General features: G+C 44.6%; 1 protein-coding gene across 12 annotated transcripts in view; it reads left to right on the forward strand.

The window, feature by feature from the left end:
• Positions 1–27,267, forward strand: part of LOC125766168 (mucin-19-like) — a 130,635-nt gene that overhangs the window by 42,170 nt on the left and 61,198 nt on the right. For 3 of the 12 annotated variants that reach the window (XM_049431872.1, XM_049431941.1, XM_049431960.1), the window contains exon 3: positions 26,150–26,310. In XM_049431872.1, the coding sequence (XP_049287829.1) occupies positions 26,170–26,310 (141 nt within the window). In that variant the 5' untranslated portion in view covers positions 26,150–26,169. The other 9 variants (XM_049431969.1, XM_049431951.1, XM_049431882.1 and 6 more) reach the window with 9 other exon arrangements.

Below are 27,267 nucleotides of genomic sequence, written 5' to 3' on the forward strand. Positions count from 1 at the left end.
TTCTTTTACGATTAACCAAAAAAAAATCTTACTACCATTACCACCTTACGGTAAAAAAAATGGGAATAGGTTGCGCAAGATTAATCCGTTTGCGTGTTTCTGTGTAACCCCCAATAAAAGAACGCATAAAGAACACGAGCGAAACAAAAAAAAATCGCGTAATAATATAATTAACGAACGGAGGCGACAAATAAAAAACAAAAAAGAAAAAGCAAAAACAAACCGCATACAACCACCGGTGTGTCAACGATCTCCCACCCATCTCGCCCATCCCCTTCTATGTCGCTCTCTCTCTCTATCTCTCTCTCTATTCGTCTGTATTCCTTCGCACACCTTCGCACTTATTTCCTCATTACGCACGCATTACTCTCGTTCGAACGCATTCACACTCACTCGTTCTCTCTTTTTATCTCTATCCCTCTCTCTCTCATTCTCCCTTGTGCTCTCTTCATTCCTGATCCGGTACAAGATGCCCTTTGGGTAAAGTAAGCACGAAATTGCGCAAAAACAAAAATTAACCACTGCACGGGCGTATCAAACACCCAACATGTGCGCATGCAACTTTATTAACCGTGTGCGTGCGTGCAAAGGAAGCAGAATGAAATATGTTGTGACTTGTGTTGTATGGTGAAGGGAGGGAAAGGGACGGTGTTCGGTAGGAAAATGTGTGTGACGCAGGAAAACGCAGGCCCCCATTCCCCTCTCCCCTCCCGGTCACGATCGATGATGCTCCGTTGCAGCGCAATATGTGCAACCCTGCCAGTGACACACGGGGCGCAGTGCATATGTGTGCGCAAAGAGAGTCCCCCCCCCCGTTCCGCCCTTTTTCTGCACGCGCTTTCAACGCACATCACACCAACATTCCCTTCGTTCGGGAACAGTAAATCATAAGAGGAATGGGGCGCGATTTTTTTTTCAACAGTCCGTTACCAATGTCAACCCTTGCGAGATGAGCGAGAAAGAGAGAGAGAGAGATAGAGAGAGAGGGAGAAAGACATATGCGAAGTTGTTTTACGTGCGAAGAGGATATGTTTATATAAGGAAAGAGAGCGAAGCAGCTCGATTGAATAAATAAATGTCGGTACGCGTGAGTGAGTGAGTGATTTAAGCAGCAGTGCACCCACTTTCTACTACACGCCGCACCCCTCCCTCCCCCTTCTCCCCACGAACAGTGCGCACCCAGCCGCGACCTTGACATTGAACGCCATGCGCGCGACGCCGCATGCGTTTTCGGATTTTGGGTCGTTTCCGTTCCTCTGCTTACACGCGCGTTGTCTCTCCTTCTCTTTCTCTCTTCCTCTCTTTTTTGCTCTCTCTCTCTCTCTCTCTCTCTCTCTCCCCGTTACGTCTTCCGTTGACATTGGTTTGAGATGCAGTTTTTACGTAAGCGCCTTTTCGTGTGCTGTGCGGTATGTTGAGGATTTTTGTTCGCTGGGAGGGCGCTGGGAAATTTTTTCTTTCGTTTTTTTTTTGTTTTTTGGATGCTGTTTTGAAGACGCGCGTGAGGTATAGTTTATGCACACAATTTTGGGAGAGTTAAAGACGATGAAAGACGATGGTGTATGTGTGTACGCACCCAAATAGAGATTGTGGTAGTAGTTGAGTAATTTATTATATTATTATTCAAATGAAGCCAGAACTGTTAACATTGCTTGCTTCGATGAGGTTTCGATGAGTGTTGAGTGCTGTGTGCTTATCCGAAGCCGTTTTTAAACGCTTCGCCATCCCACGCAAAAGAGCACGTACTCTGGAGCACACGCGTACGCAATTATCCAGTGCGATCAACAAAACAATTAGCTAATGTCACTTTGACAGCTGAGCACCATCTTTCTTTCTGTGGAAGGCTGCGAAGCGTGTTTGTGCGTTTGTGTTGGAATGCATCTAACCGTTTGCACAGTTGTCCAATTTCGTGCACCATGTGTATTGCGGTGTTCTCTCCCTGTCTCGCTCTCTCTCTCTCTCTCTCTCTCTCTCTCTTTTTCTCTCTCTCTATCGCACGCGCATCCAGCATGAGCAGTGGCATAAAACTAGTGGCATACTAACAGGTGACACAGCTGTTCGATCGGATAAAGAAGAAGCTCAGACACGCACACCTCGACCTCGAACTATCTTCCTTTATGTTTTCTTTCCATAGCAATCGAACCACGTTACTTAGAGTTTTGCACCCCCGAGCAAAACACACATGTACGTCCACGTCCATGCACGAGAAGCAACTGTTCAATCGGTTCAAAAAATCAATCATTTGGAGCAAATTTAGCAGTTTATTTTCAGTTTTTTGGCAAACGATCATCCGGCAATACGAGATGCAAACGAACACTCATTAGAATGAATCACACCGGATAAGTTCTATTTTCTTCTACTAGGGAATGTGAGTGGTTCAGACCAGTCATGTGTAGGTGTGTGTGTGTGTTTGTATGCCTTAGATGACAGTAGGGATCAAGATGATGCTGTCTTGACTCATCGTACCGTCTGTTGTCTGACTCTTCACGGACTTGAGCAGTGAACGGTACGTGATGTATGGCGGCATAATACGATGTGTACACGCACGCATGTTTGGAATCTTCAGGTACACTTTCTTTTTTACACTTACTATCGCCATTTTTTTGTGACTGACAAGGCGCCTGGCAACCGTATATTTTGCAAGCGCAAAATTTTGCAAAGCACTCAAATCACATTTGCGAAGACAAAAATCGCTTTTGCAAGCGTGAGTTCGTTGCCAACTTATTTGCTTTTGCAGTTACGGTAACTCATGCAAACACTCACTAAGCGAACTGACAGTTGTTTGCAAATTGCAAGCATTTTTGTGCGCGTTCCAGGTTTCTTGCAAAAGTTTGCAATTTGCGAGAAACTCATGAGAGCCGTAAATACTGCAATTAGAAAACTTTTGCATGCCGGGCGCCTTCAGAGTTGAGTTAATTTACACAGAAAACACAGCGGTATTGGATTAGAATGGTTGTTTATGAGTTATTCGTACTTAAATTTTACAATTTTTCTATCAACGCCGGTTAATCGGTTCCCACGAATAATCAGTCATCCACCTTTATGTGTCATAATATAGGTTTATAATGCAATATTTGAAGCTTCGAAAGGAAAATAAAATATAATTACACTTTTTTGCACTTTAAACACGTTAAATTGTCAAGAAAATTTTTTATTTAGGTGTACAATTGCAAATACAGTAGAACGTCGATTATCCAGGGTGCGCGGGACCGGACATATGCCGGTTAATCGATTTCCACGGATAAAAGTCCCTTAAATGTCAAGGCCATTTATATATCTAGATAAAGCGTATAAAGCTCCTATATACTATACTATGGTAGTCCTTTTAATGCCAAAAAAGATTCTGGATCAATAGCAATTAAAATTTAGAACGTAAAATAAAATCATTTTAATTATTTTATGTTTAATAATTTTATTTTAATAATTTTAACCAACCTGACATCAGTACAAATGTTCACCACGGTTAAACAGCTGTCAATTTTCGGCGCACGGTTAACCCATCCGCCGGTTAATCCGCCTGCCGGATAATCGACGTTCTACTGTAATATGTTTTTTTTCATACCAACTTGACATTCGTTGCAAAAGATCAACACAACTGTCAGTTTAAGGTTCACGGATAAACGTGAACCCCCGGTTTAACCGGTCAGCCGGATAATCACTGTAATTCTCAACATCGAATATTAGTGCACTGTAGACTATCGTACCAAGAGGAAGGTGTTCGTTTAAATTGTTAAATTTTTTTTTATAAACTTATATATAAAAATTATCATATCAGGGTGAGAGTTAGTTAAGCTGAAAGTAATTATTTATTTGTATAAGTCACCCATTACGCTTTCGCTTTCATTCGCATTTCCTTTTCATTTGGGAAGGAGAAAGGGGGGGGAATGATTCGTTTTTGTTACGTCCCTTTTTGTTCTTTTTGGCTCGGTTGAGGGCTTTCTCCTCATCCATTCAAAGCTCACACTTGCTCAAACTTGCCTAAACGCGGTGCGCGCACTGTCTTGCCTCTCCTTCACCAAGTGGACACAGGCTCCCTGTAGTGTTTACTACCGTACGAAGATGTACCACTTGCTAGTGGATTTACAAACGAAAATAAAATTATTCCACCGTTTGTCACACACACACACACCACGCGATTTAAGAAGCGACAAATGGTGTCGGAAGGGGAGCGGGGCGCGGAGGGGGGGGGGGGGGTAGTTACGCTTGTAAGACCCTTCCACACCCTCTAACGCTTCGCAACCCCTTACACTTCTCTATACCTTCCCCAGAAATCCATCCTTCGGAAATGAGCGGTCGGAAAATCGGAAGATCGATCAGTCTGTGGACGGAAATCGATCGGTTAGGTTTTTTGTTGTTGTTGTTGTTGTTGCTGCACCTCTTTGTAGCGGGACACTTACACACACACAACGCGGCCTTGGCATTGGCAAACGTGTGGTGCATTCAGCTGCTTCAGATGCGTCTGTGGTGCACAACCGACCGGATGTGTGTGCGGGTGTGCGCGCGCCTCGTATGCGTTTCTCTGCTTTAAAGTGTGTGCGCGTACGTAACGTATCGTGGTTTTTATTTTGTTTGATTTTTTTTTTCGAGAACGCGTTTTTCGCGCGTGAACTCGCGAGGAGGTGTTATCGTCAACTCGGAACCACAACCAACCCTCAGTGTGTGCAGTTGTGCAGTGTGCGGTGCAACAGCATCGAGTTTGTTTGTTTCTTTTGTGCCCGCCTCCCAGCCTGCTTCACCGCTGGTTGGGCAGTGAATTGACCAAATGAGCCGAAGGAATGGATTATTGCATTAATTGTAAGGCCGGCTATACTTCCTCACACCCCCCACCTCCTCAATCTTCCTGCCGGAAATGCGTAATATAGTGTGTAATACCTCACTGAGTGCTATTGAAATGTGATGTTTTAGTTGCGCAGGGGAAAAAAATTTAGGTTAAGATATTTAAAGTGATTTGTTTCGTGAGCAATCTTCTAGTGTCCACGTGTTGTTGTTCACTGCTAAGTTGGTGTATAATGATGTAATAAAGAAGTTTTTAATAAGCAAACGTGATCCTTTAAATGCTTTGCAGAAGCGGCAAACAACAGTATACACACTAAAACCAACAATTTAATATCACTCAAAAGAAAGCCAAAAAAAGCAAACCAAACAGCAAACAAACAAAAATCATTACCAAAATCGAAACGTACCAAACAAAAGCAAAGTATTATTTTTTTATTATCGCTTTTTGAGTGCAGTAGTGTGTGCCGTAGAATCCACAAACTCTCTTTAGAGCAAGTGTGGGACAGAGGAAAACGGAAGGGGCGAAGAAGACAGGTGAGTTACCACCCCTCGTAGGTTCGACGTGTCTCTACCGTCGTTGACATATGCACGCAGCAAGCACACGTTCCCTGCTACCTTTAAGGAGTAGAGAAACATCTTCTTCCCTCGTCAAGGTTGCATTGGTCACGATCTGCGCTTGAAGTTGACTTTCGCAGCGGGTAAGGGGTGTGGTTTGTGGAAGGTTGTAGGGGATGATGATGCATTCGACGCAATTCTCTCGCCACAGTTCTCACATGAGAAGATGCTGCTGTGGGGGGGGGGAGTTGGTGCAGTGAGGGAAAAGGGCAGAATTGAAGGGATGATGCATCTAGTTGTCAATTCCGAATCGTCATTTCTGTACGCAACGAGGGTGGTGTGTACCCACCCTTTAGGTTACCGTGAAACGGGTAACAAAAAAAAAACGCAGTAAACGGTTTTCTTCATTACACACATGTTGTGGAACTCGTGAGTGATTCGTTTATTTGCGCCCTACTCCAGCTCCTGGTGGGACACTAATTGTGGAAGAAGAAAAAAAGCTGTCAAAGGGCCACGCAGAACCGCATGACAGTATTTTTGTTTTTTTTCTAATGATTGCATTTTTTTTATTAAGAAAATTTCGTTCATTAGAACGGTCACTCACGAGTTCTGCAATTTTTTTTGTTTTTTTTTTAATTCGAAATGAAATGCATTTTTTACAGTAAAAAAAGGTTATTATACATCATCCATCTGCTGTCACTTCGATTCCAGAAATTCCTTCGTGTTCACCATTCCATCGGTTCACTTTCGTTGCCCCTAAATGGGATGCGAATGTGTGTGTATGTGAGTCCCCCACATATTGGCTTATCATCGATCAGCATCGTTGTTGTCCGCCCGTAATCTTGTCATCAATCTAGCTCCGTGATCATCATCAGGCCTAGCTAATATAATGCGAACGATTGCGCCTGCATTTTCGCGCCCTTCTCGCGATGCCCTTCGGGTCCGCGTTTCCCTTCTTTACCTGGTTTCAGCCCCCTCCCACCCTCCGGTTGCGGTCCGTTTTAGATCGCTTGGAACACGCAGCTTCGTTCTGCCCGTCGTTACATTCACCAGTGGCCGTTGCGACGTGCATGCATTTAGCACGCATCACACAACTACGCAACCAGCGCGACCAACAGAAACAATTACACACGATCGGTTGTCACCCCCGGGATGAGGCTACCCCGCATCCAGAATACTCTCCCTCAAAACCCACACACTCCATTTTCCTCTTTTGCTCTTGTTGGAATGAATTTTATTATTGTTACCTTGCTCAAACGTTCCCCCCACCACCCACCCCGTTTTCCCGCTCGGGCTAGCGTTTTTCAAGGTGTAGTGTGTGCTCTGTGTATGTGTGTGCGTCCATGCCATGTTCACTACCTTTCATACTACGCCTTTAGACAGACACCTCCACCATCCATTTGTCCCATGTGAAAAATAGAATGAAGCGATAAACGAAACAAGCGTTTTGAAGGTTACGCTCACGTGCTACACACATAATAAGCTTAACATAGTGTAAAAAAAATATTACTTATTTCGAAATAAGATTAAATACAACATAACAATTATGATACTACGTCTTTCAGCACAAAAATATTAAAGAGTTTTTTTTCTCCTTCTTTACAGGTACGTGCACACCCAATCTGTACCAGCAATCTGAAAGGTACCAGGCGGCTCCATCGAAAAATATTTTTATTTATTTCATGCGTTTATTGTAAGTATTTGTTTAAATAATAATTTCTGTTGCTCGTTTCAATCAAGAGTAGTACAGGAAGATTTTTTTTTTAATATTTAACTTGTGTTAAAATTGGGCAACAAAATGGACACCTTATAGCTACAAATTGAGGGCAATAAAACGCGTGTCTCACCGTTATGAACTTTTAAAGTACGAGGTAGGGAAAAATTCAATCGAAAATCAATGATAATCGACATTGAGGTTATGTGTTCTGATTCCGCACAGTCACACAGACACATGTAGATACATATTCTACGAAGAAAATGGAGACAATTTTCCAATTCGTAATTCAATCAATATTGTTTGTCATGAATTGTTTGTGCTTACGAAAATGAATTATTGTGATACGAAAAGAAAACGTACATGGAGAAGCTTTTATAAATGTTTTATTTTTTATGAATGGAGACAGTTCTATTTTTTATTAAACCTAAATATTGTTTTGTATAAAAATGTTTATCTTTCTCGTGCTTTATTTGAAATCAACATTTTCTCGTTGATAAAACAACCTGCAAAAAACTTATTTCTATTTTATGTTTTTATATTCCCCATTTTTTTGGCTACCGTTTTTGGTTCAGTTTTGCCTCTCACTTCCCCAAACACACACACACATACAATCCTTAATTGATGCGTTTAACCTACTGCTCCAGTTATCGATCCTGAATGGGTTCGAAATCGCAAACCTCCGATACATTTCCGATACAACTCTCCCTCTTCCCCTTCTCATTCACCCCATACATTACCCCTAAATCAGATTTAGGTTCAAACCATCCTTCCCGCTTTTCCCCATTCCCTTAAAGCCTCGGTACCACCAATCATCCCTTCATGTGTACGTTACCTGCTCAAATATGCAACGCTACCGAATGCTTTCCGTTTCGGAATGCTTGCAACTGCCTCAATTTCCTCCCTTTCCCCTTCGCTTACCTCTCATTTTCCATCCTACTTTTCCAAAAGAGGCAGAGAGGAAGGAGGGGGGGCTTCCTCACTCTCTGTGAACATTGTCCCATCCAGTCTCATTCCCTTCATCATGGGTCAACTTCGACAGCGACATAAATTCCATTTCGCCTGCTGGGCGCTGCTGGGCCCAGAGCCAAAACATTATGCAACGGTCTCAGATGCAGTACGAGAAAAGAGAAAGAGAGAGAGAGAAAGAATGAAAGAGAGTATGAGTGAGGGTGTCGTCGCATATTATGATTGCGCTTCTCTTGAATGCATTTTATTACCCTGCTTTATTCGCCCATACACAAGCGAAATGTAGGGAAAAATAGGCTTGATGATGGGAAAGGTGGTTGCAATGGAAGGGAGGAGGTGATGTTTGACACCCTTTCGCTCACAAAACGCTCCCGGGGGGTGGTTGGGGGAGGACGGTGGTGAGACATTTTGGCCCCGATAATAATGATGACGGGTTACGATCGATATCGAAAATAGGTGCCCGTACTACACAGCCACACAGAGATATCGTTCGGTGTCGAGTGTTGGGACGGTGGGGAGGGGGACATGCAACGGAAAGGGGCTGTTGAACGGAAGTGCAAAAGGATAATGCAAGCGAAGGTGGATGTGTGTCACAATGCACGCTTTCTCAGCACGGGCCGAAGCATTACCAGGAAACAACTAATATCTCCGGAACACATTTTCTTTGGAATGGAAAAGATAACAAAAGAAAAAAATTCCACCCCTAATGATCTTTTATGGTTCTGACTTTTTTTTTCAAGTAGTGCGATTGATTTATTTTCGCTGAGAGTAATAAAGAAATGTCTTAGCTAGAATGTGTTTTTTCTTTACAGACACCCACATGGGTGTGTTTTTTCCCTTTTGATACTACTGTGCGGAACCACTTCTGCACGAGTTGGAACGTGATTTCTACGCAACTTGATTGAAAGGATATAGGGAAAAAATAATAACCAAAGTCTGGCTAGCAGAGAGGGATGAGGAAGGGGAGGGAGTTTCAAATTTCGAGGGGGTGTAAAAGATGGCAAATTAAAATGCATTCCCTTAGATAGTTACTTTCGTCTAACATCGAGTTTACTTATCGCTTGTTAACACTAGAACTACCGGATCAATCATTTTCCAATTGACAGCTGGTCTAAAATAAACGCTATAATTTACGAAAAAAATTATGGAAACCGCTAGAGAAATGCTTGAATCGCATTTCTGTTTTGATTGGTGCCTTTGACATTTGACAGTTTGGATGACAAACAGGAATGATGTAAAGAACTGCATGAAAGCAAGCGTTTAAGTATTCTAAACGTCTCTTAAAGCCTCCAGGTTAAGTGACGTTTAAGTTTCGGTTTAAGGGATCGATAGCTCGAAAACCGCTTTAGATCTGCTATAAAATGGCAGTTGGGTTTGACTGGAACGCTTCATTATCATCACATTATGTATTTTAATAATTCTATGGTTTTTAAGCCATGAATTTTAGATTAATATGTATTCTATGTTAATATATATTCTATAGTAAGATCTCCAATAAATAATAAAATATATTCCAACTTTTCGAAATTGTTTAAAAATTAACCACGAACGAAAAACGCTTAAAACGCTTGGTAGTTCTAGTGTTAAATATTGTTTTTTTCTTGTTTGCTTTTTACCTCAAAAACCTTCTGCTAATTTTGATATGTTAATTGAATTATATTTTCCATAAACAAAGGTTGCACAATGCAACGGATCACAATGATAATGCAAAGTGCAGTGCCCATACGGCAACAGAGATGTGTGAGATGTTTAGGTACTTTAAAAATAAAATCTTCTAAGTCGTAGAAGGCAAAAGTAAAAGAAAGTGTTTGCCGCGGAACGCATTCGCCTGGTTCGCAAGTGCTGGTGTTTAATTTAACATTATCCACCCCCGACCCGTGGGCGGCAACCCCACTCCCCTCCTCATCCACTCTAATGCACCATTTCGTTTCCGTCTGTCACGTCGCTTCCTTTCATTTTCTACACACCACAACATTGCGAGACCTGGGGGTAAAACTGTTGGCACAGGAATCTGGTTTTTGTTTCAGAGTGTGTCTCCGTGTTTTAGCCCCTTGGGTGTGCATCGGTGGCGTCGATTTTGGCAGTTGGACAAGTGGCCTTCGTTCTCTCCCCCTGGTTCGTGCACATATGCATCCTATTTAGTGCATTCGTACACAACTACTACTATTAGCGTTAGCAAAATTCGCATCAGCGCATCATTTGCTAGATGCAGGTGTGTGGATTGGGGCGGTGGGGGAGGCCAGGAAGGGACAGGCCTACCATCTTAAAGCTCTCTTCCGCATCAGTGAAACCACTCAGTGTTGGGGAACTTTCGGGTGCAGGAATGATTTTACGTCTAATTTTATGTCCGCTTCGGTTTCCTCTTTGTGTGTTGCGCTTGCTATTCTCATACATCCCTGTTTCGCTGTCTTGGATGATGTGTTTGACGTTTGGGACGTGCATTATCGGCGTAAGACTAAGGTTTGGAGTGGTAAGAGGTAATGAAGGAGGTTTAAGGGGGTGGGGGCGGTTGCGGATGTATGTGCGAGCTTCAAGTTCACGCTTAGGGCGCGTGAGCGCAGGGAGGGGTGCGAGGGAGGGAAGTAGGGTGATACCAGTCAGCCGGATATGTGGGAGCGAGATGATGCTCTCCATCATCATGTGCATCGCCGTAGAGATTTACGGGCGAAATGGTAAGTGAGCGTGTAAAGCAAATGAAGCAGAAGAAGAAGAAAAGGTGGTCAACAAAGGGAAAAAAGGGATGTTGCACAAAAATAGGACACACGTATATGTAAGCGGAGATCGCCGATTTCATCAACCACCACCACCATCCGCCATCCGCCATTGGGAGGAAAGAAAATCGTCCACGCTTAGCGACATGCCAACAGGGTGGCCACACATCACTGAGACGCTCCCGAATATATCGAGAACATTCGTTTTGCCGGTGACAAAACATTCCCAAGATCTGCCACCGATGTAACGAAACCATCGTTAGCCTCTATTAGTTTCAATTTTGTCCTTCGGATCGGACGCGTAAACGGATTTTTTTTGTTGCTTTCCACTGGTTTGTTGGCAACAAACACACGCCTAATTTTTACTGTAGGGTACTTTTGTTTTCCTTTCGTCTGATCTAATATGATTTTGTTCGTTTTTTTGGTTTTTTTGTTCCGGTGCAAAAATGCGCGCACCGCACGTGTATCTAAATTTAACCCTTCTTCCCCCGTCTCATGATCTACTCCTCTCTTCATTTGGCTAAATAAAAAACGATGCAAGTGGCATACAACGACGCAGTTGGCAGCAGGTTTCGGTACATTTGCGTTCGCGCACACGTTACGACGAGTTTGGGGAGGTAGCTTTAAAAAAAATGGCTGAAGACTGTTTGAGATACCTTGGGGATATTAGGCACATCTTCACTGGAGCTTGTTGGAAATTAGTAACTTTTAAAATATATTCAAGTATACATATAACCTAACCTCAGCCGGGAACTATTTAAGTTCTACTCATTACTAGGGAGTTACTATATTCGAACGCATCTTGAATGTTTCCATGAAACATCTTTCAAGCGCGTTTGTTTAGGGTTTCGTTTGTCTCTGGCGATGTCTTCACAATCTGGAAAGGAAGAAGCGGAGGAGGAACAAAGAGAGAGAGAGAGAGAGAGAGAGAGAGATAGAGAGAGATAGAGAGAAAGAGAGAGAGAGGGAGGGAGAGAGATTCTGCTCACTCAGCGGAAATGAGCCCATGAGGAGAGGTCGACAGTGAGTATGTGTGTTTTGTTTGTCTGGACAACGGCCGGATCACGTAAACAACACATCCGCAACTCATCGAACCTCCACATCCAATCCGTATTGCATTCGTGCGTTACTGGAGAGTAAGGTTCTTTAAATTAAGATCACATCTTCAGCTTGATGTCACCAACAGCATCTCCACGAATGTGACTGTGGACGAGAAGGGTAAGCACGTTTCGTGGCGAAGTCATTCTCCATTGTTTATTATACATGTGTGTCGGGTAGCGTGACCATTGTGCGAATGCGGTCGGTTTCGTTTTTCTGCTGATTATGACACCCACCGCGCAACCGATTCCCCAGCCGCGCACACGGTCACGTCCGAAAGGACTTCTGAGAAGTTTGCCGTAGCCCTTCGCTTTGCAAAACGGCACCGGTTTCGGGAAGATCAGTTGCGCTGAGCCGACGAAATCCTGCTGTGTTTGCGCGGCCCGAGATGAGATGTTTTGAGTAGACCCAGGCCGAGCCAGTGTGAAGCCCGCCACCCCGTCGTTGTTGTTGTGGCGTGTGGTTGTCAGCTGCGCCGCCACTCTTCTTCAGTGCGGGCCGTTTTTTTTCTGAAATGAACAGTGTGAGTCCGCGCAACGATGTTGCACTTTTATTCGCGCTGACTCATGCACACTGATGATCGACTTCGACTGCACATCACAGCCCCACACATATCCGGAAGGCCACTCAATCGCGGCTCTTGAATTGAGAAAATATCCACAAGATCTGCTCGCGGACACATGTTGGGGCTGAGGAGGGGGGGGATTACCTTGTTTCCTTTCCCTTCATTTCTTTTGAGGTTGGTTTGGGGAGATATCTGGCGCCACGGGTGTCGATTGTGCCAGGTGACTTAATGATGCATTAGCTGCCCGAACCGCAGCCGCACATTGCGAGGGAGAGAAAGGGTGAGGTGAATGGGCGAGTTGCAATACATCAATTATCTCCCCAGGTTACCCGGAACACACCGAGTGCATGGAGATCGGCGGTTGCAAAGAATTGATGTCCATTGGGACATCGAGACACCCAGCGTTGTTGGGAAAGCGAGCGACACTTGCTGTTTGTATGTTTTTGTTGTTGTTGTTGTATTCCTACTTCAAGTCACCCCCGGTGTGTGCAACGGTGAAGGTGTCATTTGGAGCTAATTTAGATCCCTTTCACCCTTACGTTCGTTTCCCCTTAGTACAACTTCCACTTGTGAAGCGTATGCACTGAGGAGCAAGTGGGGGGAAGACCAGACCCCAACCATTGCGGGATTGGAGAACACACGCACTTGAAAAGCTGCGCTTCGGAAGGCTAATTGATCTACGCCGCTTGACATACACTGCAGCACACCGTGAGATGACTCGGATTTATCGTCCCGCCAAGCTCCACGTTCTACGGGGCTATTAACCAGTGACACGCTCCCATCCATCTTTCTGTGCACTCAATCTTTCACACACTCTTGCACTTTGCCGGACGTATCCGTTTGATGCATGGTGGGCAACCTGGAGTTAGGGTCTGATGGCTCGCTCGCTAGGAGATATAGCTACTGCTGCTACCTACCTTACAGCACCTACTCACCTCGTTCACAATTCTAATGACCTGCAAATGAATGTCTCGGTAGTCTATTGAGCTCCACTGTGAACGCAGGGGATTGTATGCGAGAGAGAGATAGTGAAAAAGAATATGTTAAACATTGTTAGGAGTCATCCTTACCCACAGGATACAGTGGAGCAGCGAAATCCCCCTGTTACTCAGCGGCATATTCTGCATCATTAGCCACCTTCGTTTTTCTTTTTTGCATTTGCAACGAAGGTTGATGCCATTCTCCGGACGCGCATTATCCCTTCAACACCGTTTGACATTCCGACCGCAAGTCGCGAGGTGATAATGTCCGCCTTGTGTCCCGGGTGCGAAACAGTGAATGCCAAGCGGTGAAAATTCCACGGCAAATGGAAAATCAGCAAATGCGCGGTGGAGTGGAGAGATACCTTCGATCATTAATCGTAAGAATACACGCACCAAGCGGAGGTACCGTGTGGCCGTCGTGGGCAACGTTCCGATTGCCTTGAAGATGCCGAACCTGCGAAACCCAATGATTCCGCCTGCCAGCCTGAATGCTGATGGTGTGTAATTTAAGCTAATTTACAGTGTGCCGCGATTCGTTACGGGTGTGTGTGTGTGGTGGAGTGGAGCCTTAGTGCATCCACACCGGGAAAAATGTGGGAAATGGGCTCTTGAACACCCTGTCGGGTGATGACGAGTTCCCGAGTTTTAGTTCCTGGTTAGGAACCTGCGGTATGAGCAGAAGTTGCAGCAGAAAAGTCGATTGCTATCAACTACCCCTCTCCCCATCTCCTTCTTTACGAAGAGAGCTATCCGAATGACCCTCTGTATGCGCCTTGTGTACATGCTACATTGGAAGAAGTCCGTGCGTTGTTAGAGTGTTGGGTAGAAAGTCTCGGACGCCCTCGCTTCAAAATGAAGTTAATTTATAAAGCATGTTGGGAGCTTTTTCTAGCGGTGGCAAGGAAGGTAACTGTGACCAGCCAGTGCCTAAGGAGGTTTTGTGAGCTTTCGGTACACAGAGGGTTTGGTAATGTGAAGGTTCCAACACAGCAAGAGCAGCCGTTGAAATGTCGTTTAAGATCATCGCACCGATCTGATCGAATCTTGCCCAGCGCGCGCACACACTGTTCGGTCGGCTACCGAGCCAACAGGAGGGTAGCATCGCAGTGTCTATTAAGATCGCAACCGTACGAAGGATTAGAGTCGAGATTTGTTCGCATTCGGGCCACCACGCACGGGACGCATTAGTTGGAGTGAGATTAAAGATTACCAGGTGCCCCCGCGGTGCGTTGTTGTGTTCATCCGTCCGGTGCATTTGCGAATGGTTGCGGCGTTGCACACACCCCAGACAAGAAAACACCCAGTGCGAAAAGCAACCAGCAACAGGGAGATTAGATAAAGTGCATTTGCGCGCGCTCCCTACCTCCCCGGTTCGATCATGGTTGTGGAAATGGCGGGTGCGTAGATTGATGAGATGATTGGATTTTTGCCCCACCTTAACCGTTGGCGAGTTGGTAGTGTTTTGCAGTGTGCGGAAAAAGTTGTGGAAAAATTGCTTCATCAGTGCCTAGAACACATCTCAGGCTGCCACAGTGCAACAACGCACCGTTTGGCGACGGTAGAAGCAAAAAGCAACTTGTAGAAAATACGATTAAATGCGTCTTTATGATCTATTTGTTTATTTAAGTTTTGGAGCACTTGGATAGGGATAGTATTTTTACGTATTTTGGGTTAGTGTGGGTCCCCATAAACGTTTTTGTTTTGTTTTCTGATGCGTTAGAGAGCTTCTTCAACATCCTCCACAACGGCTCAGAAGTGGAGGAAATGACGGGGACACATGAAGTCTACTTTTAGTGAAGAATTTTGGCAAGACTTTTGCATACATATTGGAGCACTTTCCAGGCCAGGAGATCAGTTACCGAGAACTCTTGTATACACCTGTGCGACAAGAACTCGCTCAATATCAGCTGCTGTTGGAAGGGCAATACAGGAGTTCCAGCATCTTGCGATTACTGTGAATAGTATTCCAACTCTTTGGACATTGAAGATGTGAAGAACTTCAAGAGGTACTGTTGGAAAACCACCAATAGGATCTCTGCAACAAAACAAAACTACTTTCGTTTGAAGGATCTTAAAAAAAGTTCAGTTTATTGAGAGTTATTTCACGATTAGCCTACACTTCTTCGTTTTTGACATTGAAGATATGCAGATCTTCCAGAGGTACTCCTGGAAGTCCCCTAAGAGGATCTCTACATCAAAACAAAACTACTTTCTATTGGAAGTGTTAAAAAAAGCCCAATTTATTGAGAGTTATTTCACGATTAGTAGATGACTTTGACCAGATCATCAAACTAAAAAGTCATGTCAATCGAATATCAGACTGTTATCGGGGTGGGCCCGGTGCTGTATGTGATAAACTGCGTCGGTTCACACGGGAGGACCGGGGATCAAATCCCATTCAGATCGTCCCCCCGGAATGAAAGTATGCCAGAAATGGCCGGCGTGACCTTAGAGGTCGTTAAAGCCAACAAGAGAGAGAGAGAGTGTGTGTTACCACTAGCTTCACTTTATAAGGTAACATATTACGAAGCTCATATACACGTTCCTTTTCAACGATTACTTTCCTCACCAGAAATATTCTCACAAAGCGAGCTGGTAAGCTTTCTTCGCTCTGATACGTATGTACTATGGTGAAGGTAAAGAATTACGGTGAGCTATATGTTTTTAGTGGATGATAGGATGTGGGTGGGAGTGTTGGGGGGTGGTAAGTGTACACCTTATTTATGGTGACCATTTGTTTAATAAATGCGCATACCGCTGAAAAGCATGCGTGATTGCGTGCATCCACATCACTTCCCTTTTTCCCCTTTTTTTTTGGGAGGTGGAAGAAGGGGGACAGGTATTTCTCGTGCATCAACCATCGTTCACCTTCTCTTCTCCCCCCGTTCTGCTGTAAAACCCGGAGGGATACCATTTTCCACGCCGCGGTGTAAAATAGATGAGGGCTTAGGCTGGTTAGGACGTTGTTGTTCTCTCCGATGGTTAGAAAGGGGTTTACAGAGCGTTAGTTGTGTTGTTTCTCAATCCAGCGGCGTGGTTGTTGCGTGAGGGCAAAGGACAATTAATTCCAGCGCATTAAAATACTTGCTTCTCCCTCCGCTCCCGCTCCTGTGTGTCTATGTTGGTTTGTTGGGCGCTCTGTTGTGCGTCGTGCAGCTCTAGTTTTCTCCTTCTGGGCCCTACGTTCTGCGTTGTGATATGGAAGGGGAAACGGTGGGTGGTATGTTTGTGTGTGCGGGTGGTGAATTATTTGGTTGTGAAATCGTACATTATTCTCCCTCACCCTTCTTTCCTACCATTCCCTCTATCTGGGCTGCCTGCAAAAAAAACACCACATCGTCGTCACCATCTCGCGTACCCTTTGCACGGTTTTTAATGCACTGATTTCCGTCTACAATGATCCTGGCACTGGGTTTTTTTTTCTAACACAACCCATCGAGAAAGAGTAGTAAGAAACAAGATACTCCAATCAGGCACCAACACACACACACACGCGCACGTTCCCTTCCTGGCACATCACGAAACCCGAAGCTTGATCGTTTTCGTGCACGCGTGATCAAATTAATGATCGTTTCAGCTTCTTTCGCGCGCGCACTAGAAGAGGGACTTACGCTGTTTTTTTTCCTTTCTTCGTTACACGGTTGTCGTTTCGCCGCCGTATCCCGTGATCCCCGGGACTCGCAGCATCCGTCTTTATGGGGAGTGTGGGTGAGATGGTTTCGGTCGCGGCAATCAAAACGGCGGGGCAGTAACGAGATATAGTTGCGAAATTAATTTCATCCTTTCCTTTTGCCGCCACTACCCCCCCGTTCCCCCCGTCTCACCAACGATTCAGGTCTTCGGAGGGGGAGATCACAAACACCGGACCCCCGGACTACGGGTGCATTTCCTGATCGATTTCCTCCATCAGCTTTGCCCTATGTTGCATTCTTTCTCTCTCTTTCTCTTTTCTCCTTGTCTCACTCTGCTCACCCTTTTTTCTCCCTTACACCAGGCAATGTGTGTAGGTGTGTTTTGCGGTTTCAAATTGCCGTGCAGTTTTGTTTCAGCCTTCCCGCTCGTATCATTTGCGTGCGTCCCTACCCCCCCTCTCCCCGCCCGCTATGGGGATCGGCTCAGTTTCAGCAAATTAGGTGCGCGCTGAAACGGATTTCTAGTCCGGTGCTTACTGCCATTTTTCTTCCTTCACCGTTCAGATCATGAAGTTCCCGCGGGGTAAGGTGCAACGAGCGTGCCTGCGCGTGCGAAGGGCATGGGAAACGGAGGGTGTAAAGGGCAAAATTAGTAAGCTTTTGCGGTATCTCATGCTGCTTTTCTTAAGGAACCGTATACTGTCACGTACTCGCGTGCGTGTAAGTCATGATCTTTTCTTTTTACATTTGCGTGGAAGGTGCCGCATGGGTTTGGGGGGAATTGAAGAACAATCCAAGAGAAAAACGAAAAGAAATCGAAAACAAAAGCTGGCAGTTTGAAACATTATTAAACATATTTGCTTCAAAACAGGTAAACGTAAACAGTAAAAATTTCAGTTGGAAAAAATACATAAAGTATAAATAAATTCATATATTTTTCAAAACATAAAAGAAATCAACATACGGTAATGCATAATATATTTCACATGTTGTCTGTTTATTTAAACACTATCGAGTTTCGCATGAGCATGAATAAGCGGCTTTCCACTGCATTTTATTTTTGCAAATGACAGCATATTTTCCAAAAATTATAATTCAGTTATAAAATAATAACAAATGGATGTCAATAGGTGTTCCGTCTACTAGCTGTCAAATTTGACATTTGACAGCTCATGGATTGACGTCTACCACTTTGACAGCCACACGACACAATAGGTTAATAATGTTTATAATTTTTTTTAACCTTTTTGTATTATCATAATCCGAATTTGCATTATGTTACTAGTTTTTACATTAGTTGATAATTTTTCTTTCCAAAGGAATTTTTTTTTCTAATCTCACTTAACCAAACCCAGAGAAAATGCGGTCGCTTGTACAAGGCGCGCGCGTGCCATAGCGGGGTTCGGAGATAACGCGCAAAAATTTATTGACCACCTAATCGCGAATGCACACGCTTCCTTTGGCTCGCTTCCTTCTACCTCCCTGTCCACACTCCGTCGTTTTGCCTACGGGTTCGGGGCCACAACCAATCGATTGACCACACGAACCATTCCGCGCATAGAACCACGAAACTCGCTGATTTGCACCCGATTTGCGTATGCGCGGTCCCGGGCGTGTTGCGCTGTTTTTTTCTGCGCCTGCAGGACAGAATGTGGGGGCTCTCTGTACGCCCTTCTTCAAGATTTGGATTTTTTTTCTGCTTCCACCCATAATAACCCTTTTTTTCTAGATGGAGTAGGTGGTATGCAGTTTGCTTCCTCTATCGTTCTCTCTCTTTTGCTTTCATTTTACCCGGTTGCGTGTGATGAGTGTTCTTTTTTTTTGCTATAAAGATTGCGTTCCTTTGGGCGGCACAGCGGACAAAACTTCTGGTTTGTTGCTGCTGCTGCTGCTGCGAGCTTAGCGTTCGTTACAGTCAGCAGCATTGGGCACATTTTTGTTGTTGCTTTTCACGGTTTGCGTGCGCGTGTGTGTATGCGCATGTTTTTTTTTGTTTTGCTTCGGCCCGCCTGCGTGTTTTATCTATCTCGCGCGCGTAACTTTAGGCGAACTTTTACGGTCTCTCTACACATCCCCGCCTTCGCGCGCATAACACAAACACTGGCCAGCAGCAGCAGCAGCAGCAACATCGTGGTGCTGCAATCCACGAATGCAGCAAAGGGAAACGGTAATTTACAAGATTATCACTACGCTATTATTATATTGCATTATGGGGATTTTCTGTCAGTTTCATTGCGCCCATTCGTTGTCGCAACTGTCACGGAGAGGGTGGATGATTGGAATGGGGAAGAGGAAGGGGTGGTGGAAAGGAGGCAGAGTTCCAGGACACACGCCGTACGCGGTTCCGCCTTAGCCCGTTTGTTCGGGTGCGCATGACTTTCGATCGGTTTCTCGTGTTCGCTTTTGGACTGAAGGTCCCCAAATTAACCCTTTTGGGTTCATGAAATTTACAACGATTTGTGCAAAAAAAAAAAAATACTAAATTATGTACAACTAATATTCTGTACACTTTTGTGCATTTTGTTTATGGTAGTCACTACGGTACTCTAAAAAAATTAAGAAAATTTTAGTTGAATTTCAGATTTTCATTTTTCATATAATTTTTTTAAAATAAATATAGGTATATTTATATAGCTTAAAGAAATAGTCACGATTCTTCTAAAGACACATGAATCAATTTTAGAGGTGTGAATACATTTTAATTATTTATTACCGTGAAGTTTTATCATTTATCGCATCTTAAAGCAATTTATTACCTTTTACCTATAATACCTTCTACCTACTAATACCGCTTAACCTTCTTCTTGTTGGCTTATTCTTCTGCTTCTTGGCTTAACGAATTTCGAGGTCATTTTACGATTTTCGAGGTCCGGCCATTTCTGGCTTATTAGATTTATTTTTACCTCGTAGCCGGATAGTCAGTCCTTGCTACGGGGGAGACGGTCCGGATGGGTTTTGAACCCGGTCCGGCCGTGTGGACTGGCGCCGTTTATCACATGCACTACCGAGATGCCCCGTATTTAACACTAGTCTTTAAAAAACTCATAGTTTTTCATTCAAATGCTCGTAACAGTGAGCTTAACTAGTATGAAAAAAAAAAAGCAAAAAAAACTGCTGACAATATCGATAAAAATATTATTTTTTAATTCATTTTGCGTAAGCCAGCCGCGCCTGGAAGGGTTTAAAACCCGGGTGCTTCGTGCGGAATGTGCCGGAATCGCCCATCCAGAAAACGATGGAGGTGAGCGGGACCGATGGGAAAAAGGAAGGCAAGAAAAGCGGGAGATTTGTTTATGTGGCTGCATGATCGCTTAATATAAATAATTCCGCGAACAAGACACATACGCACGCTCATTATCCGCGCGGGAATGAAATTCCGCGTACGATCATACCGCTTGGGGAATTTTTTTTTCGAGCTTCTTTTTTTTTTGGTTCTGGCGAAGCTTTTTCTCCGCCGTTCGCGTTTGGTTGGTTTTGGCAAACTTGTTTTAATGGTTGGTTAGGGGTAGGTCATGGATGCAAAACGGTACGATCAGCATCCTTCGTTATTTTGTTCTTTTTTTCCTTGTTTTACTATCCATTCCAAAGTTCTTTGATATTTTGCTTCGTAAAACTTTTCTTTTGTTTTTTTTTCTTAAAGTTTTATTATTTTTAATAAAATGCAAAAAAAAAATACTAACACCGTATAATTCCCCATACTATTATTAATTGGTTAAATTCAACAAAAACCTTAAGAAAGGAACATTTTTGCATACTTTCAGGAGCCAGCATAAAAGATTTAATTTAAATAATCAAATCCAAATCCGTTGCCGGCTGCGCCACAGTATGCTTTTTTGCGTGTCTTTAGCTTCCATTGAAACGGGACGTGGAAATGGTAAACATACACGCGTAGGAGGAAATAGCCCCATCCGCAAGCGTAGAGAAAGCGCTCGGTGTCGGTGGGTGGGAAACAAACAAATGACGCAGCAGCACGCAGGATTGGAGCAGGCGAGGCAAAACACAAGGGTTTGGCCGAACCAGGGAAGGGCTCGTTTTTTTTTTTTGCTGCCGTTACTCTTCCGGAGCCCATTGAGCGCACATGCTTAAGCACACAGTTAGCCATGCAAGATAAATAAAATAATTAATGAATCTTTGCTCTCGCTCGCACGGCCACACGAATCAACCACGTGCATTTTAGCAGCGCGCGCACACGGGTGAGAAGGAAAAATGCGTAAATGTTGTCGCCGTCACCTGATTCCGCATCTCAAACCCTTCCACTCCCATTCGCTGTCACTTCTTTTTCCGCTTTTTTCTTTAGTGATGGGGTGTATAAGATGCGTGCGCGCACGGTTGCAGCACACATGCACTTTTGCACACTGTTCGCTATGCTCTGCAATCATGAGATCTGTTTTTTTTTGTTGTTGCTTCTTGCTTCCTTCTTCTCCTTTCATTTTCTGCGCAGGACGCCGCACTCAATCAAATTGCGCGTGGGCAAAAGGTGAGCGCGCGCGGGTGCTGCACGTGCATTTGTATGCTACCAGTGCAGAAGCGAAAAGGAAGCAGCCAGCGGATGCAAAAGCTAAAACAAAAAAAAAAGCAACAACTTAGATGACTTTGCAAAAGGCGTTAAACGCAACAGTCGCGAAGAAAGAGAGAAAATTAAGAATAAAAAAATCTTTTTTTTTGTTTGTTAACAAGTTCAATTTTTATGTGTTTCTTACGTAAAAGTATCGATTGTTTTAATAGGAATACGTTTTGTATTACCATCTTCTTTTATTGCTAGGTATTTGTAACACTTGTGGGATTTAGTTTTTAATGTAAACACCCCTAAATGTACCGTTGTGTAAAAGTTTTAGAAAATAAAATCAACTTTACAGCTTGTAGCTGATTTTTTTCTTGTTTTTCTCTTATTCCTGCGTTCACGTACAGCAGCGACATACTCATTCGGTGTGTAATTATTCGCGAGCATATGAGAAGCGGAAATGATCAGGCACAAGCATACACCACCCACCCTCAACCCCGAAGCCGGGGGGGTGTGTGTGTGAGGTGGGTGAGGTTTACACTTAATTTATATTTATTCACCGTGCGGCATACATATAGCGCACGTCATTACACTGCGCCGGGCGAGTGCACGGTGTGTACTAGTTGCGACAGTTCCTTCGACCGTTTGCTGGACGGGTTGACGCGCGCGCGCGCGCGGGGACAAAAAGCGTGGCGTATCTAGTTCGGTGTAGCGGGAGGCAATTTAGAGGCGTAAAAGAAACGCACGTTTGGTCAGGGGAGGAGGGGGAGGGGCGGGGGGAAAGGTATAAGTTGAATGCGTTCACCCACCCCAGGACTGCTGCCGGGGTTGTTCGAATGAACGTGAAGTCGGTCACGCTGGTCGACAAAAACCCTGTTCTCTGGTTCGATCGTTACTTGCCAGTTTTGGGAAAGGAGAGAAGGTGGTGTATGCGGTGATTAGGAAAAGAAATCGCACTTATGCTATGCGGCTAAATTAGTGTATCATTACTCATTTGCGTGAACCAATGAGTGGGGGAGAGAGGGAGAGGTGGGATGGGGGTGGGAATACTTCGAGTGGCCCCGTGAGCTTTTGCTATCCAAAGGGGTACCCGGTATATTACACCTCCTGGTTAAATGGTGTGATGGTGGCTAAAGTTTTTTTTACCAATAGATCACATTCCTGGATCCGCAGGCAAAGGCTTTTCCCCGTAACATGCGCCTTGTGGAAGGTGCTAAACATTCCGAGCGCGAGATCGCGAAAAGCCGTGATCTTAAAATTAGGAAAGCTGGTTACGAGGAACGAGGAAGTTATCAAACTGTGCACACTTGCTGCAAAAACCTGTGGAGGTAACAAGAGTGGAGTCCATAATTTCTCGTATCTCGTGGGTGATTTGGGATAAACTTTGTAACCCTGCTTCTAGCGGTTGAGTGCTTTATGGATTTGAGTTTGAACGAATTGGATATTGCCCCAGGCAATACCTGATGTTATGATAATATCCCGAAGAGTCTAGGAAGTATTTCGCCTTCTATGCGTTCCGGGTGCTGCCAGATACTCTTTCCTAGATATTTCTAGTCCACTGTCAATGGCCGACCAGGATGTTTTCCAGTGCAATTCGCCCCATTACCACCCGCCATGTGCGTAGGCGACTCTCCAACTCTCCACATCTGTCAACACTATTCTATCTCCATGAAGGAATGGGCGAGCGGATATAGGAGAATGCTGGATGCTTCTTGTCTCGCAGCGCAAACTGTCGGCACCTTCGACTGCCGTTTGTGCGAGGCGTTGAGTGAAATTCAACGCGTGATCGGATAAGCATTGCAAACACAAGAGGCGTCCCACCCGTGCTAGCATGTCTCCCCAGTCCATTGTAAACCACTCCATCCAGTTGTGTACATTGCGCGCAAATCCCGGACATCTTTGCGATATCAGCAGCGTCCAATCTTTCCCTACCGATGCCATGTGTATATATGTGTATCTGTGTGCGTGTTTTGCGGTTATATGTGCAGGTCAAAGTAGTAAGCGCACCTCCTTCAATTTCGATTCTGATCGCTTCGAGGCTTCCCGTGTTCTGGTAAAGCTAAGATGAGGTGTTGAGATCTGAAACGTGCAAACGCATCAGACATGTTCCGTATCGGTAACTACGATCTATAGAAACGTTGGGGCAGCATTATTTTCTTTTTTTTTTGGTTTTGTTTTTACCTTGATAGCTTCTCCCGCTTGCAAGTGGGATAAACTCAATTACACAAGCACTAGCTGGCGGCACACAACGATGCAATTCTTGCGGGTGTTCAGTGCAATCCAGCCAAGGGTAAGGTTATCGGTGTTGACGCACACGGAGATCATCAGAAGGATTCCAACGCATCCGCAAATGGGAGCAAATCCTGTGTGTAGGTGTGTGAAGCTCTGCTGTTTGCCAACCATGTGAAATGATGGTGGTCCCGAAAGTCTTTTGAAACATGCAAATCTTAAGATGCGCAATGAGGATGGATCGCACGTGCATATGAGTGTTGTGTGGAAGACCGATACATCTGTTTATCTATCTCTTTCGACATCAAAGTACATTTGAGAAGATTTGTTGAAAGAAACAAACATCTATGATTAAGTAACTCAATACATCCTCGGATGCTCTGTAATCTCATTAAAGGTAGGGGCAGCTGGACATTTTTGTTGGGGTGAGATATTTAATTAAATCTCTAGTTGCATACACTGCAGAATCTTGTAACAGAGAACACAGCACGTGCGCGTTGGTTACCTCTCGAAATCAAACCTTTGACCTGACAGCTACACGAGCTCCTGTGGTGTCTAACGCATTGTACCCTTTTTTTAATGAGTAATCTTGATCCGAGTCTATTGCGTTTCCCTTATTTTCTGGGTATTGAACGTTTAGTGTTGGAATTCCAAGAGTCTGAACTGAATCCTTTGCTCCCAGAGGAATACAGAAGTACCTGAACTAAATCCCTTGCTCTCCAATATTCAATCTTATTCTGAGAAACTTCGTGTTCTAGAATTACTGAGCGTTTTCTTTTCCCACTAGCTTCTCACACGGCGCAATCCCATATGGTACAGAATTCTTCGTTCGCTCGATCATTCTCCACCCATGTTCTTGAGGTGGTTCCATCCACCGCTTATCGATCCATCACACACGGCTAGAAGCACACGTCGTGTCGCGAGTCCTCGCACCATGGGCCTCGATCTCGATCTACTGGATATAGCCACCGATAGAGGAAACAAATAATGTTCACCCTTCGGGGTTTCTTCCCTGTCTTGCATTACCGCTATCGGGATGAAATGAAGTAAAACTGGAGTGACTGGTACGGAACACGAGAAGATGGAACCCGACGTGTGGGCGTCCATCGAACAGCTTTCCAAGACACTCTACGGCTTATAGGGGAGGAAAACAGTGAAAATGGGAGACAAGGAAAAAAAAAAACCCGCCCGGTCATGTACCGCCTGTCACGAGCGCATGTTCGCTGTCAGGTTTCCACTGTTGCTGCCACGGCAGGGGAGCACGCGAAAGAAGCAAAAAAAAAAAAATAGGTGCGAAACCGTGGAAAATATCAAACGGGAAAAGAAGGTGTTTAAAAGCGAGGGAGGTTGATCATACAAGAAGTGGTCGGGATGTGCTGGAAAGGCTTGACATCACTTGCTGGTGTGTGGCAGACGACGGTAAGCCCCCGTGAGGGCGCACGCGCTTCAGAAGTCCGAACAAACAGAAGTGCCTCCGGAAAGTGCAAGAGCAGCAACAACAAAAAAAACCAAATTCTCTCCCACCGCGACCGATCGACATGTGTGTGTGTGCCGCCATTTTGACAATCGTCAATTAACTGCGCTGAAGGTAAAAGTCTCGGGAAGGTAATGGGGCCAAGATCCCGCATGTGGTGATGGCTGGGAGCTGCGAAGGTGTAAAATGAAAACACCGGCACAAAGTGCGATGCATAAATTATCATCCACTTTTCGATGCCATGTCCAATATTGTACGATGTCCGATTGACTTTGGTGAGGTGGAAGAAGCGGATAAGGTGGGACGGGGGTGATGGGATGAAAGAAAAGGTTTATCAAGCCGCGAGGTTGAATTGAACGGCCGAAGGTCAATTAATAGAGTGAAGTCCTTGTACAGGTACGTTACGTTGAGTGCTGTGGTTTCCTTACTTCTTCACCAGGCGGCGCTACCGTATGCACACACTTCAAATCGTACCGATATTTTCGATTTCCTTAATTAGCATGTTTTTTTTTCGTGGAAAAAAAAAATCCCCACGAGGGAGAGAGGCGCGACGACATGCTTCACTGATTGTTTAGTAGGAATATATGAACATTTTCCTGCTTTCGGTACAACCAAAGCTGTTTGTTAATTTAATAAATCAACAAGCGAGCGGAATCTTGCTCTTGCTTCGGTCTTTTTTGTGTTGTTATATGTTGGTTGCATTTGTAAGCGTATCGACGTTTAATTAACGCATCGCATGGCGATCTCTCACCGTGTGGGTGGTTGCTAATTTCCCCCGGCTTCGAAAATTCTGGTACAAATTTAACCATTTTTAGGGGTTTCTTTTTAGCGCCTTCGTTTAAGTCCCATGCCTTTGCAGCGCGCGCACTGTTCGAACTGACAGGTACTAATTTCCCACCGTTTCGTTTTTTTCTCTTGCTTTCTTATCTTTCTTCCTTACAGCAGCGTAAGCTGTCACCGACATGGGCAGTGATCATTACTGCTTAAGGTGGAACAATCATCAATCCAACCTTCTCGGGGTGTTCAGCCAATTGCTCCAGGACGAGAGTCTGGTGGACGTTACACTCGCTTGCTCAGAGGGCGCCTCCATCCGAGCCCACAAGGTAAGTAAATGCGCGGTATACAGTATACTTTTGTTGCGTATCAAACCGAGTTAGGGAACCTGGATAAAGGGGAATAACCTTTCATTGGGGCGTTTTTTTTTGTAAGATATTTCCGGATTTGGTAATGGTTGCTGAAAAAAAACTTTGATGCATTAAGGCTTTTATCAACTTTGTAGTTCTAAGCCACGACGTTGGCATTTGACTTCATCGACATTGGAGCTACTACATGCGACCACGCGGGGTACACGATCTAGAATTTATCGAGATCTTCCACCAATTCGAAGGTCACGCGTTCTTCCTGCACCGAAGCAATCTAACCTCAACCGCGGTCGTGATGATCGTGAAAAGGCTTTTCGTGGTCGTGGAAAATATAGACAACTCCACACTCCACGTTCTCGTCCACTACCAGGAAAACTGCACGTTTTCTCCGTAGGTAAAAGGGTGCGTGGCTCTTTTCTTTTAAAAAATGGTATAACTTTGTTCCAGTTAATACTCCAAAACTAAGAATTCCCGCGCCGGCAGAAGATGCATCCTCTCTTCGCGATTCCACGAATTTTAACAACCAGTAGATGGAAGCGCACAGAGGGAGACGACTGCGAAGGTACGGCAGGGGAGTGTGTGAGACCCCTACAATGATCACGATTTGCGCGACTTTTTTCTTCCGCGAGATTCGTGATTTGTTTGTTGTTGTTGTTTTGTTCATAGTTCAAGTCAAAGCAATTGAAGGGTGGGGTGTCCTCATCATTGAGGTGTCCTCCATCAGCAGCATCTCACGATTGCAAAGCCAGCGGTGAAAGATCGGTGCACTCTCCTCCTGGGCGGAAGGGTTTGTACCTAGTGGACGCACCGTCAAAAGATGCAGCCGCGTGACAAAAGGAAGTGGGAGGATGGAGAGAAAGGGGAGAGAAAAAAAAGTCTGGAAGATAATCGCATCAATAGGTTATATTATGCACCCAC

The sequence above is a fragment of the Anopheles funestus genome, chromosome X (assembly GCF_943734845.2).
Source record: "Anopheles funestus chromosome X, idAnoFuneDA-416_04, whole genome shotgun sequence".
NCBI classification, from domain to species: Eukaryota; Metazoa; Arthropoda; class Insecta; order Diptera; family Culicidae; genus Anopheles; species Anopheles funestus.